This window comes from Chlorocebus sabaeus, chromosome 1, assembly GCF_047675955.1.
Source record: "Chlorocebus sabaeus isolate Y175 chromosome 1, mChlSab1.0.hap1, whole genome shotgun sequence".
NCBI classification, from domain to species: domain Eukaryota; kingdom Metazoa; phylum Chordata; class Mammalia; order Primates; family Cercopithecidae; genus Chlorocebus; species Chlorocebus sabaeus.
Genome location: NC_132904.1, coordinates 107017664 through 107038216, shown reverse-complemented (window position 1 = coordinate 107038216; position 20553 = coordinate 107017664). Strand labels below are relative to the sequence as shown.

The 20553-nt window shown below is 35.5% G+C and overlaps 1 protein-coding gene across 2 annotated transcripts in view; it reads left to right on the top strand.

The window, feature by feature from the left end:
- The window catches only part of ARHGAP20 (Rho GTPase activating protein 20), a 124407-nt gene that overhangs the window by 18724 nt on the left and 85130 nt on the right, over positions 1-20553 (top strand). For both annotated transcript variants that reach the window (XM_038005237.2, XM_038005238.2), the window contains exon 2: positions 564-646. In XM_038005237.2, coding sequence (XP_037861165.1) covers positions 564-646 — 83 coding nt within the window. The remainder of the gene's footprint in view (positions 1-563; positions 647-20553) is intronic.

Here is a 20553-nt window from a genome sequence, read left to right as displayed (position 1 = left end):
CTAGAAAAAAGATTTTTTATTGTTTGAAGTTACAGTTTTTAAAAAAGTCTATTTGGAAGAAGGGATTCCCAAGTGTGTTAATAGTTTTGCAAAAATCTAGTCTCTGTGCCTTTGCTTTAACTGTTTTTGCCTCTTCTTTACTTGTCTTTCCTTGAAGCCAAATTTGCCTGTGAAATAAAGATAGTAGTATCTACCCAGATGACATTTTGGATTATAAATAAGATAATCCATGTCCTGCCTTCAGCTTAGAGCCGGACATATGATAACCAGTAATAATGGTTATGATGGTGTTTCTCCCAAATATTCTGGTAAACATTTAACCTCTTTATTCTCTGACCACAAAAAATACTTATTGCCTTTACCACTTTTTGACACTTATTGTCCTGTTTTGTCTTTAAACTATTCTATTTTAGATGTTACAGTTTTGTCTCCATAATGAAACTGTAGGCTCCTTGATAGGCAAAGATAGGCAATGCAAAACTTGTTAAATTGGATTGAAAAAAATCAACATTGTCTTGCCTTACAAGCCACGTGGTCTTCATTTTGGTTTGTTTCATCAACAGAAAATGAAAACAGTAGCAGAAAGGAGGAGGAGCGCTCCATCTCTTATCCTGGATAAAGCCCTACAAAAACGGCCTACTACCAGGTAAGGGCAAAGCTTTGTATTACACAGTTAGTACGTGCTTGGAACTTTATATTAGATGAAGTGTTTTTCAGATCACATATTCTTTAATGTATAGAGGTTGTTTGTTATCACCACCAGAATTCTCTGTTTAAGAGTAGAAAATACAACTTTTGTTCTGAGGTTATTTAAAAGGGCCCAGCTGGTATATATGCTCAGTTGCTTTAAAACTGATTCAAAAGTGAATTTCACCCCAAAACATATATAAACTTGAAAGTTCCACATTTTAACGAAATTTACTTGTAAAATAGAAATCAAAATACTGAAAAATCGATGTTTTGTTTCACACAAAACTGCATGTTTTTAAATCAACACAAAGTGATGGCTGTGCATGGATAGGCAGTTTTTCTCACCAACTTTAGATATGAAGGAAGATAACCATATTAAGATTATTTTTTACATGGAATATTGATTTATTTTAGGCATTGGTTAAATTAGTGAAATTCAAAGTGGAAAAATAAGCTAAATATCTGTGAACAGAGAGTCATTTCACCGATGGAAGCTAATTACTATTTCAGTGGACATTGAAATAGACATTTTTTTCCAGAGCAGGAGCAAAAGTTTATTAAAAAGATTTAGAACAGGAAGGAAAGTACAACTTGAAAGAGGGCCACGCAGGCGACTTGAGAAAACAAGTACGCAGCTTGACCTCTTGACTTGGGGATTTTGTATGTTGGCATAATTCTGGAATCTCATTGGGAAGCTGCTGATGAGTTTCAGGTGTTTTCTGTCTATTATGCGACCGCCTTTCCCTAGCGCCAGCTGTGACCAATTATTACTTTAGAGAAATGGTTAACAACCACCTGACCATCAACTGATGGTCACGCAATACTCCTGGTGTGTGTTGTGGGGAGTCCTCTCCCGCCTTGCTTACACCTGACTAGCTACCTACTGTAACATTTCAATGGACATTTTAAGAGTCTTTCATAATGTGTTGAAACTGAATAGTCATTATTATTTTATTCGTTAATTTATTCATTGTTTCAAATTCAAATATTCATTAATTTATTCATTAATTTTTAAACGGCATTTTAACTCATAAGAGTTTTTATGTTCAAGGAACGTTACAATGATTTTTCTCTAAGCTGTGAATCCTTTTAGGTAAAGTGAAGGCTTCACCAACTTTAAAGTGAAGATATATCTATTACAATGACATTTCTTCAAATTGTGCTAATTTAATATAAAATCTATATGATTGGGAGGCCAAGGCAGGCAGATCTCGAGGTTAGGAGATCGAGACCATGCTGGCTAACACAGTGAAACCCTGTTTCTACTAAAAAAAAATACAAACAAATTAGCCAGGTGTGGTGGCGGGTGCCTGTAGTCCCAGCTACTTGGGAAGCTGAGGCAGGAGGATGGTGTGAATCCGGGAGGTGGAGCTGCAGTGAGCCGAGATCGTGCCACTGCACTCCAGCCTGGGCATCAGTGCCTTAATCTTGGACTTGCCAACCTTCAGAACTATGAACAATAAATGTCTAATATTTATATATAAAAAGATATACGTGTGTTATAGGAGCATGGATGTTATTTATGAAGAGTTAGAGGAGTTTTTGAAGGAAGTGACGTTTGAGAGAAGGCTAGAGAGTATGATGTGTTTAGAAAACTGCAAACATTAGAATTCAGAGTATACAGAAGTCTTTTGTTTTTGCTAACAGGTTGATCTTATTAGTGAACCTTTAAAGTAACAGTATTCAGAAACTATTCAAAATCTTTCTCAAAAAAGGGAAAATAACAGCTGGGTATATTAAAACAATGTTCATATTGATTATGTAGACATTATATTCTTGGTATATATTACTATACTTTAATTTCTTAGCATCTGAGTGGTACTTTTCTGAAAAATGTAAATTCAACCCCTATGAAAAATAGTATGGCACATTTTCAAAGAACTAAAAATAGAAATACAGTTCAACCCAGCAATCCCATTACTGGGTATCTAAAAGAAAAAAACCAGTTTTATCAAAAAGACATCTGCACTCTTATGTTTATTGAAGCACTATTTACAATAGCAAAATCATGGAATCAAACTAAGTATCTATCAACAGTGGATTAAAGAAAATGTGCTACATATATACCATGGAATACTACGCAGACATAAGAAAGGACAAAGGATGAAATCATGTCCTTTGCAGCAACAAGTATGCAGCTGGAGGCCATTATTCTAAGTAAATTAACAGAAACAGAAAACCCAATACTGTGTGTTCTCACATATAAGTGGGAGGAAACAATGGGAACACATGGACAGAAACATGAAAACAAAAGACACTAGGGACTCCAAAAGAAGAGAGGCAAGTGGGGGGCAAGGCTTGAAAAACTACTACTGGGTACTACATTCACTGTGTGATGGGTTCAATAGAAGCTCAAACCCTAGCATCATGCAATATACCCATGTAACAAACATGCACATGTACCCCTGAATCTAAAATTTAAAAAACGAAGTTGAGGCTTTTATCACCGAAAAATTATATGAAACAATAAAATTAAGATCATATTGGAAAATACACAGTCTTCTGGGAAATCTTTTGATCTGTTGTATTCAACAAATAATTATATGATCATAGAATTAGAAGAAGTTTAACGAATAATATATTTCAACATTTTCATTTTATTTTTAAGAAAACTAAACCCTTTAACATATGCACTCAGAGTCTTAACACAAGGATGATTATGACACAACGTTAGATCATCTTTAAACACAGAACTGAACACTACTGTGTCAAAGAGTAAAAGTAGTTGACTGCAGCCATGTAACCACTCACCTTAGAAAACCTCTAACCTTCTTAGTATGAAAGATGTCTTGTCACATTTCCTAATATAATAATTACTTAGAGAAACCACCTCCAGCAGCTCTGAATGGTGTCACATTAAAAAAAAATGTTAAAATCTGTGAACTGCCTCTCCTTATGTACTCTATGCATTCACCAAAGAACACTGGAGACAAAACTACGTTTAACACATGAATACAGTTAACTCATCAGTTACTTTAAATCTTTCTTCCTCTTTACATCCAAATCCAGCTCTTGTTCATTAAATTATTTTTAAAAAGGATTCTTTGATATCTCCTGCAGATTTACATACTAGCTTTATCATCTACAAGTCATTAATTACTAAGTAACAACTATGGGACAATAGTAAAAATAGTAAGGTTCTACAGCAATGCCAAAATCAAATATGGACATAATTCAAAAACTATAAAATGTCAATAAATAAAACACTATTTCTTTACTGTCTGCCGAAACACTGCCCACAAATCTTTTGCAGTCTAGTTCTCATGTTACATTGCAAGAGACAGAAATGATTAAGGGGGAAGGCTATGAGAATTTTGCTGTATAAAGCACTACTTGAAATAGATGTGTTATCATCTTGGACTTTAGACATTTCTCATATATCTGGAGTATAATGTATAGAAAAGCAAAATTCTATTTGCAAAAATTTGCATTATTTGTAACAACTTTGGAAAAAGAAGTGTATCACTGAATACTACTATTTAGTTTTTTACTATAAAATTTAAGTTTTAACTATAGGATTTATTTAAAATAGCAAGTTCATTAATAATTCATAAAATCTGATTTATGTAACTTTTCAGGAACATACATTATAAAAAAGTGGACAAAATTCAAAAGACTTTCTTGAATGTTTATTATAATAGGATTTGATCTCCAAGTTTTTAAAAAAAAACTGCAAGAGACTTGAAAAGAACTATTACATCTATGTTTAAGTGAGATTTAAACATGAGGGACAACAAAAATCTGAATCACTTCTGAACAGGCAAGAATTTAAAAGGATATACAAATGATTAATAGTAGTTACCCCTGGGGATGGAGTAGGGACTTTACTTTTTGTTTTATACATGTCTATATTGTTTTCTTTTATAAGAAATATGTATTCTGTCAATTGTAAATCCTTAAAATTCTATCTCATATTCCTTTTTTATAAGCAAATAAACATAAAAACATTCTTTTATATCATGCAACTGTGGTCCTCCACCAAGCATTCATTAGAATCCTATTGATAACAGTATTATATTCTATACTTAAAAATCTATAAAGATGATAGCTCTCATGTTAAGTGTTCCTACTACAATTTTTAAAAAGAGTGCACAGAATTAACTATGGATTTGAAAAATATGCATATGTCTGTATCCCACTGTAGAATACCAAATTAGAAAGGCTTAGAAATCCCTAAACTAGAGGACCCTTTCAGGTTCTTTCTAATCCTGAAATTGTATTGCTTACAAATATTTTGCATACCTTCAGAGTACAAGCACCAAGAGCTGCACAAAATAGAAACATAATCTCATCTTTATAAGATTATGAGAGAGGTGAAGGTCCCATTCCTTAGCATTGCGCACCCTAATTACTGATCTAGAGAAACTTCCAGGAAATTAACTGAAGATTAAAACATACATATATATGTTAGAAGTTACAGTAAGCTATGATTGTGCCACTGCACTCAGACCCTATCTTTATATATAATTATATGTTATTTTATATATTATGTATATTATTATTAATATTATATGTATATTAAGACAGGGTCTGAGTGCAGTGGCACAATCATAGCTCACTGCAGCTTCCAACTCCTGGGCTTCAGTGATCCTCCCACCTCAGCCTTCCAAGTAGCTGGGACACACATCACCATGCCTGGCTAATTTATTTTTTTATAGAGACAGGGTCTTGCTATGTTGCCCAGGCTCAAGTGTTCCTCCCACCTTGGCATACCAAAGGGTTTGGATTACAGGGGTGTGCCACCGTGTCCAGCCAAACTGACTTTTTTCCTTATAGTTATTTTGACACAAAACTCATCATAATTTGCTACTACTAAGCTAAGAATCTGGGAGAACTGGCTCTAATGTAAACACCAGTTCTTGAAGAAGTGATAGGGAGGCAGTGTGGGGAAGGGCATTGTTGTATATTATTATATTGATTCTCAAAACAATAAGAAGTGGCATTTTTCAGTGAGTCAGATAAGTGTTAGCGTTTTCCCTAGCATGGCACTTCACCTGTGTCAGTAGTTCTTGATTCTATTAAACCCAATGACCCTTGGTTATACAAAAGTCTATATATGTGTTTAAATTCCTCTTTTTATATCCTGAAATGAAATTCACAGATATTTTTAAAAAGTCAAAAATAATAAAACACTCTAACAGTAACATACAGAAAAAAAATGAAAGTAGTTCTTAATAAAATATGTATTTCAATAAGTACATGCTCAGATATGATTACACTAAAGACATCTAAGTAAAGATGCTTGCAACTAGTTACAATTAATATATTCAGATTTAAGAGAAGTCAGATAAGAAATGTCATGTAACAAGCACAGAAAAATGAAGCCCGGTGATTTTTAGAAATGGTTCCAAGCAATACAGAGTACAATTATCTATTGATGTACAAGGTAGCTACATTTCTGAAAAATTTAGTGTTTATTGAAATGTATAAAAATACTTTGTGCTTATATATAAAATAGGTTACAGGCATAGATAATGATATAAAGATTTTTTCCCCTCTTCATGCATATGCTACACAGGGGACTTTCAAAAGCTATGCAGGAACCCACAATTCTTCTCTATGCAGGATGTTCTGTGCTTTCCATGGGATGCCTAGCATCCCTGGCTGCTGTCACTAAATCACTGACCAAGCATAAATGTTCCGCAAAATTCCAAAGTGTTCCCTAGAGGTTAGTACCATCCCCCCCCCCCCCCCCCCCCGATGAACCACTGGTTTGCATGAACTTTCAGTACCTGCATGTATAGTTATCGCAGATTCTCACCCTGGGGTACAGTGGGGGAAGATGATTCTTGGTTCCTGATCTCAGACTAAAGCTTCTATGACATAAGGACTACTTTTAACTGGAAAACCTTAGCACACTTCATATTCACAAGCTTCCAATAAAAAATTTTACCGAAAACTGTGTATTTGTTTAAAAAATTTGTTAAAAAATAAACAATAATTTTTACATCTATAGTAGAGAATTAAAGACAGCTATACTGATTAATTCTGTTTCCTCTATCCCCCTCCCCTAAAAAAATACTGTCCCTTGAGGTTTCTAGATAATCAGTGTTAAACTGTGAAGATACAACCTTTCTCTTTTATCCACACTAAAGCCAGGATACACTGATGCAAACAATGCAGATGTCATTTATATATGACACTGAAATATATCACTGTATTTTTATTTGGCAGAATGACTTCCTAATTAAATTTTGATTAGGCATCTCTTAAAAGGAGTTTACATTTCTTGATCAACCCGGTGACTAAAGTGTATGTCTTCTGGGGGTAGGTGAGAAAAACTACTGAGTCTAAGAACTTGCTAAGTGCTCAGAAGAAAGTGACGTTGAGTATTTTGGTACATTTCACTTGTTGAGATTTGGATATGTAACTTATTTTTAATACTGAAAAACTTCCATACTTCCAGATAGATTTTTCTTATTTTTTGAGACAGAGTCTTGCTTCTAAGATGGCATCTCTTACTATGTCCTCACATGATGGAAGGGGCAAACAGCTCCCTTGTACTTCTCTTTTTTTTTTTTTTTTTTTTTTTTTTTTTTTTTTTTTTTTTTTTTTTGAGACGGAGTCTCGCTTTGTCGCCCAGGCTGGAGTGCAGTGGCGCAATCTCAGCTCACTGCAAGCTCCGCCTCCCGGGTTCACGCCATTCTCCTGCCTCAGCCTCCCGAGCAGCTGGGACTACAGGCGCCCGCCACCTCGCCCGGCTAGTTTTTTGTATTTTTTAGTAGAGACGGGGTTTCACCGTGTTAGCCAGGATGGTCTCGATCTCCTGACCTCGTGATCCGCCCGTCTCGGCCTCCCAAAGTGCTGGGATTACAGGCTTGAGCCACCGCGCCCGGCCCTGTACTTCTCTTATAAGGGAGCTAATTCTCTTCATAAGGGCTCTGCCCTCATGACTTAACCACCTCCAAAAGGCCTCACCTCTTAATATGATCACATTGGTAATTAAGTTGCAACACTTGAACTTGGGTGAGAATTGTATTGTTAAAAATCTATAAAGATGATCACTCTCATTCACACCATAACAACTGGTTACTCCAAGCCTCAGTTTCCTCATCTGTGAAATAGGAGTCGTAGCAGTACCTTTTTAAAACATTGGCACATAATAATTGTATATATTTATTGGGCACAGTGTGAAAACCACCCTACATATCTTTTAATCACAGCACTCAATCACACTTCATTGGAATCTCCTTATATGCATGTTTCCTGTAGTGTCCTAGCACACGTTTATTAATAACATAATACCTTGTACATACTTGCTGTTCAGTTATTATTTGTTGGATGAATTAGTGAATAAATTAATGTCTCCATTTGCAAACGAAAAGAGGAATTTAATAGGTTAGCACAGTAGTTTCTGACTTTCCTGACTTCCTTTAATGTATAAGACACTTTACTTTTTCATTGGTATTTGTGAAACTCTTGATAGGGAAAATGGAGAGTTTTTTAAACAAAATGTTTCTTTGTTATTGTTAGGAAGTAATTTCATGCAGCAAAATACCACAAGAGCTCATGTATATGGTTTAGAAATCTCATCTATATTGGCATTCTTATGGTATTTCTTCATTGTTTATTTAGGAATGAATTCAAGTCATACAAACTTTCCCCTCAAAAATATATTATTTTGATATGGTGAACAGCCCACTTTGTAGAAATTGCACAAAAATGTATCCACTTTCGTTTTGGGTAACAACCTGTTACCACTTTCAAGTTGATATTCACTTATCTATCTCCACCTCCATCTCCACCTCCAAGTTAATTTATTGTGTTTGGGCTGTTAGCAAGACTTACTTTTTAAAACTTGCTGAGAGGAGGGAAAGACAACACCAGGGAAGAATTGTGGTATAGGAGAAAGTGCTTGGTCTTTGGTTGCATTTAAATGCTGGCACTCTATCCTAATAATCTGTGTGACCTTGGATAAATTACTTAATCTCTGAGTCTCAATGTTTTCTTCTGTAAAATATGGATCATAATGCTTACATCATAGAACATAAAATGAGGAAATAAGTAAAAATGCTTAGAATATTAACTTAGTTATTATTACTTCCCTTCCCTTCCATTATATAATTTATATGTATATATATAACTTTTAAGACTCAGGCCTTCTGGCTTATCTATTAATGTCAAGCTTGTTAATAAAAAGCACCTACTTTATCATCACAGCGTTGTATAACTAGAAGTGGATCATTGATCCTGGCTCATTACGTAGCAGAAACTGAGACAAAAACTTCCTCTAGGTCACATAGTTGATTAATGTCAGAGACAGGACCAGAACCCAGGTGTCTGGTCTTAAAGGAATATGATACAGTGCCTAAGTGCATAGACTCCGAAACCAAATTGCCAGGTCTGAATCCTGGTACTTCCCCTTACTAGGTATGTGTGATCTTGGGTAAGTTTTTCAACCAGAGATAATAATAATACCTACCTCATAGGATTTTAAGAACTAAATGAGTCTTATATGTGTACAATTCTTAAAGTAGTCTCTAGTACATAATCAGTGCTACATATGTATGTAAGCTATTTATTATTGTTAGTAGTAGTAGCAGTAGTAGCAGCAGAAGGAAGTACACATTCTCATAGAGAGACTCTTTGAAGACCATAGCAGATGGGAAATTAACAAGATGAAAGATGGAGAATCTGGAAGCCTGCTAGAGTCTAATATTAAATTCATTTTAGCAAGACAATTATATTTCTAGGTCTGGCCTAAAGCAGGATTAACTCAGGATATTTTGGATTTATTTTTGGTAGACCCTGACAACTCTTGAGTTCTCCCTATGTAGAGGTTCTCAGTATGCCTAGAATGACTCTGGGAAATGAGGGCTTGATCCCTGGAAGATTGACCTGCTTTGCTCAGTCACTTAAGATGAAGAGGCTCTAGGAGGTTTATATGTGCCAAAGCTGTGAGTTAAGATTAGGTACATATAGAATTGGCTGGTTTAGGGTACAGATAATAGAGTGAAAGAGCCCAATCAGATGGCACTTGTAACTAGGAAAGCAGCCATTTGCTAACTGGCTTCCACTTCCTTTGGGTCCATTCACTTCTATTGTGCATGACCACACACCACCATGCTCACATTATCCTACTCTGACTATCCCCCATTGTGTTCTACAAATTCCTTATTATTCCACTTCCTTTTTCCTCTGTCATGTTAGCATCATAACTTCAATATTAGCCTAAAGTGGATAATAGCTTATCATACTTTCGAATGAAGGAAATACATTTATACTCTACAGTGGTTTACTGAGGATTGGAGTAAAATCTACTTTCATAACAGAATGAAAAACTGCCTTTACCTATGATAGTTTAGTGTGGACCTTCCAGATACAGTAATGGGAATGAACTCAACGACCTCATAAAGGCCACTCTCATGCTGAGACTCTAAGGTAGTTGTAATAATGATTGATATCACTTAAAGGAAAAATTAATTTAAAAGAGAACTTACTAGACTTTTGGAATTTTATAAACTTTCTATACCTAGATATAGTTTGTTGGTTTAAGACTTAAATAAAATTTTGAACTTTAGAGGAAATTTTTAAAATCTTTAAGACCTTTTCAAAATTACCATAAACTATACTGACATGTTATTTTAGAAGAGTTCTGTGCCAAACACTGTTCCATGTGCTATCTTTCATTACATGCCAGCTGGCTCTACATCAGATCCATTCCTACAGTTTTGGACAATGTGTTGTGAGGTTTATAATTGAGAGTTCCGTGAATGATCCAAGGTATGTGATGAGAACACCAAAGTAGAAATTTAATACGTGAAGATTGCCAGTAGCCTGCAAAACCCCATCGTTTTTCCTTGCAATGAGCATTTTTAAAAGTTGTAAACTTCAGATATAAAGGAAAGAGACAGCAATTGCTTTATACGGTGGCAAAGTTGGCAAATTTTTTACCAAAATGGAACTCATTACTTTGTTAGACAAAAGGTTTCCAGGCCCATATATTGCTTAATTCTTTTCAAACCACTTTTCATACTCTTTAAAAAATGATCAAATACATCTGTTTGTGGTGCAGTGTGCTAATTTTCTTGTGGTATGATTCTGGTAGGAAATCTTTAGGAGATTAAATTTAGTCCTCCACATTCTACTGGGCTTTGATGGAGTCAAATTAATTTATTTTTGTAGCTACAGAACAGCACATCCATTTAATATCTTAATTCTAACTTTAGCTTAATTTGCTAATTGCAGTTATGATTCAGTTATGTCTTTCATTTTGGTACCAGGAAAGCACTACCTCGTTAGTGCATGTTTATTTGCCCTTCCTCACCCCGTTCATAGGGATAGCAGTCTGTCCTATGACATCCTTGCTATATTGGACTAGATACTCCCTTCCCCTGTACAATTTGAAAGCTAGGATTTCTCAGAATTTTGGCATTACATGATTGACCTTCCTTCAGAACCTTGAGAAAAAGACATATTAGGGAAGCAGAAGAGCAATTATTACTATTATTGAGAAGCTTCGTATTATTGTGGTTAAGAAAGTGTGGACTCTATAGCCATTCTTTTTTAGGTTTCAACCCTGGCCTTTCTTCTTACCAGCTGTGAGAACTTTGGCAAGTTACTTAACTTCTTCAGGTCTCACTTTATTCGTCTGTAAAATGGGGAAGACTTCATAGGGGATTAAATGAGTTAATATTATAATGTATTTGGCATATTGTAACTGTTATATAATTTTTCATTAAATAAAATTATTAAAAATATATAAATCTTTAGGGTCTCCTGTCACATGTCTAATTTGCCGAGTGTTCCAGGTTTAGGTCTTGCCTCAGCTTGACTATAGGTCAACTCTTAGTTGGATGGAAAGAGGGTAAGAGTCTACTGCTGCCTGAGAAAGTGTTCACTTCCTCAAAGTGTTGAAAAGCCACAGAAAGAAATGTCCATTCTGGAGTGACCAGCTGTTCAATGTATATTGAATTAATGCTTACATGTTCACCATGTCATCTGGATTATGAGTCACTGCCTTTGGTTTTCTGACATATAGTTCTGAGTATGATGAGAACCCACACAGAGAATGGATTCTAGTCTCCTGCTCTAGCACTGTGTGACCCTGATGGAGCCACCCATTTTTCCATGACTAGGACTTTTTCCCCTTATCTGTTGGTGCTAGGGGACGGGAGAGTAAAGTTGACTAAATTCTTTCGTACTTCTTTCACCCCAGCTCTATAGTTTTGTGTTTTCATTATTCTAACCATACCTCAGTTACAAGAAGAATGAAAATCAGTATGAGTGTTCTTGTACACCCTTTCATTGCAACTCATAAAACATCTCTGAGTGTGTCTGTCACACTGTTGAGGAGTAAGTAGTATCCTCTTTCAGTGCAAAGGTCAAACATTTGCTTAGGTAGAATCTTTGGTCTACTCATTTTCCTGTCGTTTTGGTAACTAGCCTCCACAATGGCCTCCAGTGTGATTCCCACCTCCTAGTATTCATACCCTTGTCTAATCCCTGCTACACTGTATCAGAGTTGCTCTGTGTAACCAATGGGATTTGGTAAAAGTAGTGATGTCCCGCTTCTGAGATTAGGTTACAAAAGGCAGAGTTTCCTTCTTGATTGCTCTCACACTTTCTTTCTCTGACCACTTGATCTGGAGGAAGCCATGTCATGAACAGCCCTGTGGAGAAACCCACAGGTGAGAAACCAAAGCCTGTAATAGCCACATGAAGGCTCATGGAAGCAGACCCTGCCACTCTAGTCAAGACTTCAGAGATTGCAGCCAGCCCTGGCTGAAACCTTACTGCAACTTCATGAGAGACCTAAGACCCGCCCAACTAAGACACTTCCAGGTTTCTGATCCTTATACATTATGTAGGGTAATAAATATCTGTTTGGCTGGGTGCAGTGGCTCACGGCTGTAATCTCACCACTTTGGGAGGCCAAGGCAGGTGGAATTGCATGAGGTAGAAGTTCAAGACCAGCTTGGGCAATGTGGTAAAACCCTGTTTCTACAAAAGAAAAATGTGAAAATTAGCTGGGCATGGTGGTGTGCACCTGTGGTCCCGCCTACTTGGGAGGCTGAGGTGGGAGGACTGCTTGAGCCCAGGAGGTTGAGGCTGCAGTGAGCCGTGATTGTGCCACTGCACTCTAGCCTGGGCAACAGAATGAGACCCTGTCTCAGAAAAAATAAATAAATGTTTGTTGTTTTAAGATGTTATGTTTGGGGGTAATTTGTTATTGCAGCAATAGATCAATACAGTCGTCTTCAAGTTATGAAACTAGCTTTCTAGAATGTTTCTCTCATGTATTAATATGTTTTATGTATTCTTACAGCTAGAGGTGGAAACAGATACTATTCCCATTTATAAATGAAAAGGCCAATTCCCCAGATCATGTAATTTGTTGGAAAAGGGGCCAGACATCTTTTTAAAAACAAAACAAAACAACATTTTTATGGAAATACAGTTCATATGGTATAATTCACCAGTTAAAAGTGTATACTTCAGTGGTTTTTACTATATCCACAGGGATGTGAAACCATCACCAAAATCTTCATTTTCATCCCCCAAAAAGAAATGCATAGCTATTAACTGTCATTCCTGATTCTCTCCTGCTGCACTTCCACATCCCCAGCTCTAAGCAACCACTCAATTGTTTTCTATGTTTATAACTTTGACTCTTCTGGATATTTCAAATAACTGAAATTGTGTGCTGTGTGGTCTTGGTGGCTAACTTCTTTCAGTTAGTATGATGTTTTCAAGGTTCATCCATGTTGTAGCATGTATCAGTACTTCATTACTTCCTATTGTATAGATAGGCATACCACATTTTGTTTATTCATTTGTTAATTCATGGACATTTATTTAGGTTGTTTCCACATTTTGGCTATTTATGAATAATGCTGTGAACATTCATGTATAAGTTTTTGTTTGCACATATGTTTCATTCCTCTTGGGTATACACTTGGAGTGGAATTGTTGGGTCTTATGGTAACTCTAATCTTTTGAGGAACCATCAAACTATTCTCTTAGGCAGTGGCACCATTCTCCATTCCCACCAGCAATATATGAGCATTCCAGTCTCTCCACATCCTTACCAGCGGTTGTTATTTTCTATCTTTTTTATTATAGCCATCTTAGTGGGTATGAAGAGATAGCTTATTGTGGGGTTTGTTTGTTTTTCCTGAGACAGGGTCTCGCTCTGTCACTCAGGCCGGAGTGCAGAGGTACGATCGTGACTTACTTCAGCCTCAAAATCTTGGGCTCAAGCGATCTTCCCACTTCACCCTCCTGAGTAGCTAGGACCACAGGTGCACACCACCACATCTGGCTAATTTTTGCAGAGACTGGGTTTCTCTATCTTTCCAAGGCTGGTCTCAAACTCCTGGGCTCAAGCCATTTGCCCACCTTGGCCTCACAATGGTGGGATTACAGGCATGGGCCACAACATCTGTGGCCTTATCATGGTTTTGATTTGTATTTCTCTAATGATGTTGTGCATTCTTTCATGTATTTATTTGTCATTTGTATGTCTTTGGGGAGGAATTTCTATTTAAAACTTAAGGCATTTTTAAATTGGGTTGAGTGTTTATTAATGAGTTTTAGGAGTTCTTTATTGTCAAATTCTGTTCTTAATATTATATGTGTATATGCAAAGTATAGGATTAAAGCATTTCATTTGAAGTTTGTAAGTCCCCAAAGCACTTGAATCTGAAACATCATGATAATGAAGACCAGCTAAACTTGAATTGTCCAGTTCATTCTGTATTTTGTATTTATATGCCTTTGGGTTGGTATGTTTTTTCATCAAGTCTAACTTTGTTTTTGGAAAAGAATAATTTCTATACATTGAATACAACTGTGATCCTTTGTCAGGTTTCTATGATGTAGAGTCTATAAAATAATGTTAATTAGCTTGATTTAGCCATTCTACATTGTATGCATATATCAAAATATGTTGTACACCATAAATCTATGTGTTTTGTCAATTTAAAAAAAAACTTATTTTAGGATATTTAGGTCTTTTTTATAATTTTCATTTTATAGAATACTTTTCATTGTTGAATACATTTTTATCGTAAAATTAATATATGTACATTTTGGAAAATTTGGAAAATGCAGGGAGGTACAAAAATATTTTTGATTTATATTCAGGGATATCAGCCTTTATACCTGATGTGGTTTGGCTGTTTCCCCACCCACATCTCATCTTGAATTGTAGTTCCCATAATCCCCATATGTCATGGGAGGGAACTGGCGAGAGGTGATTTAATCATGGGGGCCGTTACCATCATGATAGTGAATGAGTTATCATGAGATCTGATGGTTTCATAAGGGACTTTTCTCTTTTTTGCTTGGCTCTTCTCCTTGCTGCTGCCATGTAAAGAAGGACATGTTTGCTTCCTCTTCTGCCATGGTTGTAAGTTTCCTGAGGTCTCCCTAACCCTGAGAACTGTGAGGCAATTAAACCTCTTTCATTTATAAATTACCCAGTCTCAGGTATGTCTTTATTAGCAGCATGAGAACAGACTAAAACAATACCTCTTTCTGTCATTCAGCTTCAAAGTTTATGTATTTTGAAACTGATGACAAACATGATCAATGTGATGCTATATATGGTTGAAATATTCTCTACTTACTGTTTTTATGTGTTTCTCATATGGAAACATGCTGAAAGTAAATACAATTATATGGATTTGTTTAAACTTCTAACATGAAGTAGAGAGTTGTGGAATAAATGTGCAGGAGTTGTAATACCATATATTTTTATTTTCAACATCTCAGCTTTTCCTTACAAAAATGTTGTGATTCATTCAAAGACTGCTTACCATGAGGCAGGCACTCTATCAAATTAAATCTGCTTTTCTGTGCTTGCCTTCAAGGAGCTCATAGCCTGGTGGAGGAAAAACATTTGTCAGAAGTAAATTACTTGAATAGACTATAAGTGTTATAATTAAGGTAGAAACAAGAGAACAAAGCAGCTGCATTAGGGCATGAGGGAAAGCTTCATAGAGGTACTGCTATCTATGCTGGGTTTTGAGGGATGAGTAGGAGTCCTCTAGCACAGAGATCCCCAATCCCCAGGCCACAGACCAGTATTGGTCCGTGGCCTGTTAGGAATCTGGCAGCACAGCAGGAGGTGAGTGGCAGGCAAGCAGGTATTACCTACCACCTGAGCTCCTCTCTCTGTCAGATTACTGGCATTAGATTCTCCTAGGAGCACAATCCCTACTGTGAACTGTGCATGTGAAGGAGCTAAGTTGTGTGCACCTTACGAGAATCTAGTCCCTGTGCCTGATCATCTGAGGTGGAACAGTTTCATCCTGAAACCATCCTTCCTCCTCCTCCACAACTCCCCACCATCCATAGAAAAATTGTCTCCCACAAAACTGGTCCCCGGTGCCAAAAAGGTTGGGAGCCACTGCTCTAGCAGAGACAACAGGTGATACAATGTTCTAGCAATGAGATTTTAAGTTAGAGCTCAAAGTGTGTAGAAAGGCATGACAAACTTTGAGAAAGGAGATGAGGCCAGTAAAGTAAGTAAGGACCAGATCAGAAGTGGTCTCTGTCAGTCTGAGGGCCTTAGATTTCTATATAGTAGGGAAATGTTCTGAGAAAATCAAAGTTAGTGATATGATTTGTGGTTTTGAAAACTGGCTCTATCAAATAGCTGATTGGAAGACAGACAAGGCAGGTAGACCATTTAGAAGACAATTGAACATCATTGAAGCAAATGATAATAAAGATCTGAACTGAAGCAGTGAAGAGGAAAAATAGAGATATTTAGAAATGAGAGTAAGATTTGGTTGTAAAGGTGATGGATTGATGGTTGCAGCAAACCACCATAGCATATGTATACCTGTGTAACAAAACTGCATGTTCTGTACATGTACCCCAGAACTTAAAGTATAATAAAGAATAAAGATGAGATGATATATATAATTCATTATCACAGTTAAAGAAAAAAGGAAGTGAGAGGAGCTAAGAATGAAGTTTCTAGTTTTTGAAGACTGGGTAGATGGTGATGACATCAGTCATTAACTGACTGGCTAATCAAGAACGTGAACAAGTTTTGAACATGGTGAGTTTTGAGGTGTAGGACAACATATTAGTATTGGTAATAAGGGTTGAGTATCCCTTGTCCAAAATGCTTGGGAACAGAAGTGTTTTGGATGTCAGATTTTTTTTTGGATTTTGGAATATTTGCATATATATAATGAGAAATCTTGGGGATTTCTAAGTACAGAATTCATTTATGTTTTATATATGCCTTATACAAAATATATATGCCTTATACATATAGCCTGAGGGTAATTTTATATAATATTTTAAATAATTTTGCACATAAAGAAAAATTTTGACTGCATTTTGACTGTGACCTGTCACGTGAGATCAAGTATGGGATTTTCCACTTAGGCCATCATGTAGGTGCTCAGATTTTTTTCCAATTTTGGAGCATTTCAGATTGTGGATTTTTAGATCAGGGATGCTCAACCCGTACTAATAATTGCTTTAATTTAAACTGAGTGTTTGCTAGTTGCCAGGTTCTAAGTATATTGTATATACCTTGTTGAATGGCTTTTTCATTTTACAAATAAAGATATTTAATCTTAGAGATTTAAAATAGCTGGCTGAGTGTGGTGGCTCACGCCTGTAATCCCAGCACTTTGGGAGGCCGAGGTGGTGGATCACAAGGTCAAGAGATCAAGAACATCCTGGCCAACATGGCGAAACCCCGTCTCTGCTAAAATATAAAAGTTAGCTGGGTGTGGTGACACACACCTGTAATCTCAGCTGCTTGGGAGAATTGCTTGAACCTGGGAGGCAGAAATTGCAGTGAGCCGAGATCATGCCACTGCACTCCAGCCTGGGCGACAGAGTGAAATGCTGTCTCAAAAAAAAAAAAAAAAAAAAAAAAAAAAATAGCCTTAGTTCTCACAACTATGAAGTAATGGAGTTGAAATTTAAATTTACTTCTCTCTGACTCTAAAATTTGTTACCTTAGCCATCATATTAGACTGCCTGTTTTGAGAATTTTCTATTTGGTAAGATAAAGACTGTACCTAGGACTAGGTTTAAGAAACTTCACTGTTACTATTATAATATGGTGGCCATAAGATTCTGTCTGTTCTGGCTCCATGTAGACATATCAGAGATCATCACTTTAAATGAAAGTGACACAATGGTTCAGAAATGATTCTGCCACTTACCAATCACTGACTTTTATCTCTAAATGTGGAGGCCAACAATTCTTTTTATAAATTACACTGCTTAGTGTAATTCTTTTATTTACTTATCTTTAGATATTTCCTAGTATAAAGCAGTAAGTTAAAATGTTATTTTATTTGGTTTTGTTTTCTTTTATGGCCATAATTTTTAATGTAGATACCTAAGTTTATGGCTTGTATCAGAGAATATGGTTGTATCGTATCTGATTTTAAAATTTTTATGACTTGATAATGTAGTTAAGTTTTTATGAGTACTGTATTAGATATATGTTTGAAAAGTATGTTATTGATTGTGTAAATCATCAATATCCTTCCTAATATTTTGTCCTCTTGCTCTGTCATTTGCTAAAAGGGCTGTGAAACTTTTGCCACTTAAGTTGTGGACTTGTAAATTTCTTCTTATTAGTTTCTTGCTTTCTGTGTTTTGAACATGTATTGTTAAGTTCATAAAGTTTAGGGTCTTTTGGTGTCTTATACCTTTCATCAAATGGAAATATCCCTCTTTTTGTCCTGTATATTTCTTTTGTGTTGTTCCCTTTTGGCTCAGCAGGATTTTTTTGAGATTCATCTATGTTGTATGTATCAGAAGTTTGTTCTGTTTTAATATTGCCAACTAGTATTCCATTTTATAGATATGAAACAATTAGTTTATTCTATTGAGACATATTTGAGATATTTGGGGTTGCTATGAAGAAAGCTGCTGTCAACATTTGTGAGATCTTTATGTGGACATATGTCTTCACTCTGCTGGGCAAATATCTTAAGAGTTGAATTACTAGATCATGTAATGTTTGTTTAAAAGAAATCACAAGAACTATTTTCTAAAGTAGTTGTACCATTTTACATACCTATCAACAATGTATGAGAATTCTAGTTGTTTCACGTCCTCACCAAAACTTAGTAATAATAGCTTAAGACATTTTCGCCAAGACCAACATTTTGGCTTGATACCTTAAAACATTTCAGCCAAGCCTGGCTAACATTGTGAAACCTTGTCTCTACTAAAAATATGAAAAAATTAACTAAGTGTGGTGGTGCATGCCTGTAGTCCCAGCTACTTGGGAGGCTGAGGTGGGAGGATCGCTTGAACATGAGAGTCAGAGGTTGCAGTGAGCCAAGGGCAAGACTCCATCTCAAAAGGAAAGAGAAAAAAATAGCCATCTGGTGGGTGTATGGTGCCATCACATTGTGGTTTTAATTTGCATTTTCTTGAAGACAAATAATATTATGCATCATTTTATAAAATATTGCCCATTTGTATGTTTTTCTTTGTGAAGTGATCTGTTTAAACCTTTTGCCCATTTTTTCATGTGTAAACTTGTAGAGTTGAAAGAGTTTTTATATATTCTGGATATAGGTCCTTTGTTCAATATATATAATCAGATGTTTCCTCTAAATCTGTCTTTTCATTTTCTTAACAGTACTTTTTTAGATGCAGAAGTTTTTAATTATGATAAAGTCTAATTTTTTTCTATAAAGCTGTAAAACTTACTAATTTTGTGTCCTATCTTAGAAACATCTGAATACTTGAAAGTCTCAAAGATGTTATCCTATGTTCTTTTCTACTAATCCTGGGATCAAGTTTGATTAATTTTGTCTGTGGCATAAAGTAAGGGTAGAGGATTATTATTTTTCCTATGGATATCCAGTTGTTACAGTACCAGTGATTGAAACAGAGTTTCTTTTCCCAGTGTACTTTCCCAAAAAGTACATATGTTTTCACTGTGGAACCTTTGTAGAAAATCAGTTGGCCATATATGTATACATCTACTTCTGGACACAGTTCCATCAATCTACATGTCTGTCCATACTGATATTATAATATCTTGATTACTTAGCTTTCTAAAAATCTTTGTTTTTGTCGATATTATGACTGTTTTTATATTTCATGTTCATTTATCCATTGCTAATATATAGAAATACAATTGATTTTTTGTTATTGACCTATTTTTAAATCTAAAAAAAGTTCTATTAGCTTTAATGTAGATTTTTCAGGATATTCTACATACACATTAATTCCATTTGTGAATAAAAATAGTTTTACTTCTTCCACTGTAATTTGTTTGATTTTTATTTCCTTTGCTTGCCTCAGTGTACTAAAATTTCTACTGTATTGTTGAAAGTGGTAAGAGCAGACATATTGTCTTTATTGCTGATCTTAAGTAGGGAAATATTCAGTCTTTCACCATTAAGTATGATGTTTGCTTTAGGATTTTTTGGTAGATGTTCTTTATAAACTGGAGGAAGTGCCCTTTAATTCTAGTATATGAGGTGTTTTTTTAAAATCATGAATGTTTGTTAAATTTTGTCAGATGCTTTTTTCTGCAACTTTGAGATGATCATGTTGTTGGGGTTTTTGCTTTAGTCTTAATATGGTTGATTCCATTGATTTTTTTAATAAACTTTCTATTTTGGAGTAATTTTAGATTTACAGAAAAGCTGCAAGAATATTACAGAGTTTTTTTAGATTTCTCAACCAGTGTACTATATTTTTAGCATCTTACATTGTTACAGTACACTTGTTATAACTAATAAACCAATATTACATTATTGACTAAAGGTCATACTGTATTCAGATTTCCTTAGCGTTTACCTAGAGTACTTTTTATATCCCAGGATCCTACCCAGAATACCACATTAGATTTAGTCATCATGTTTTCTTAGTTTTTCTAAACTGTGAGTTTTTCTTAGACCTTAGGTA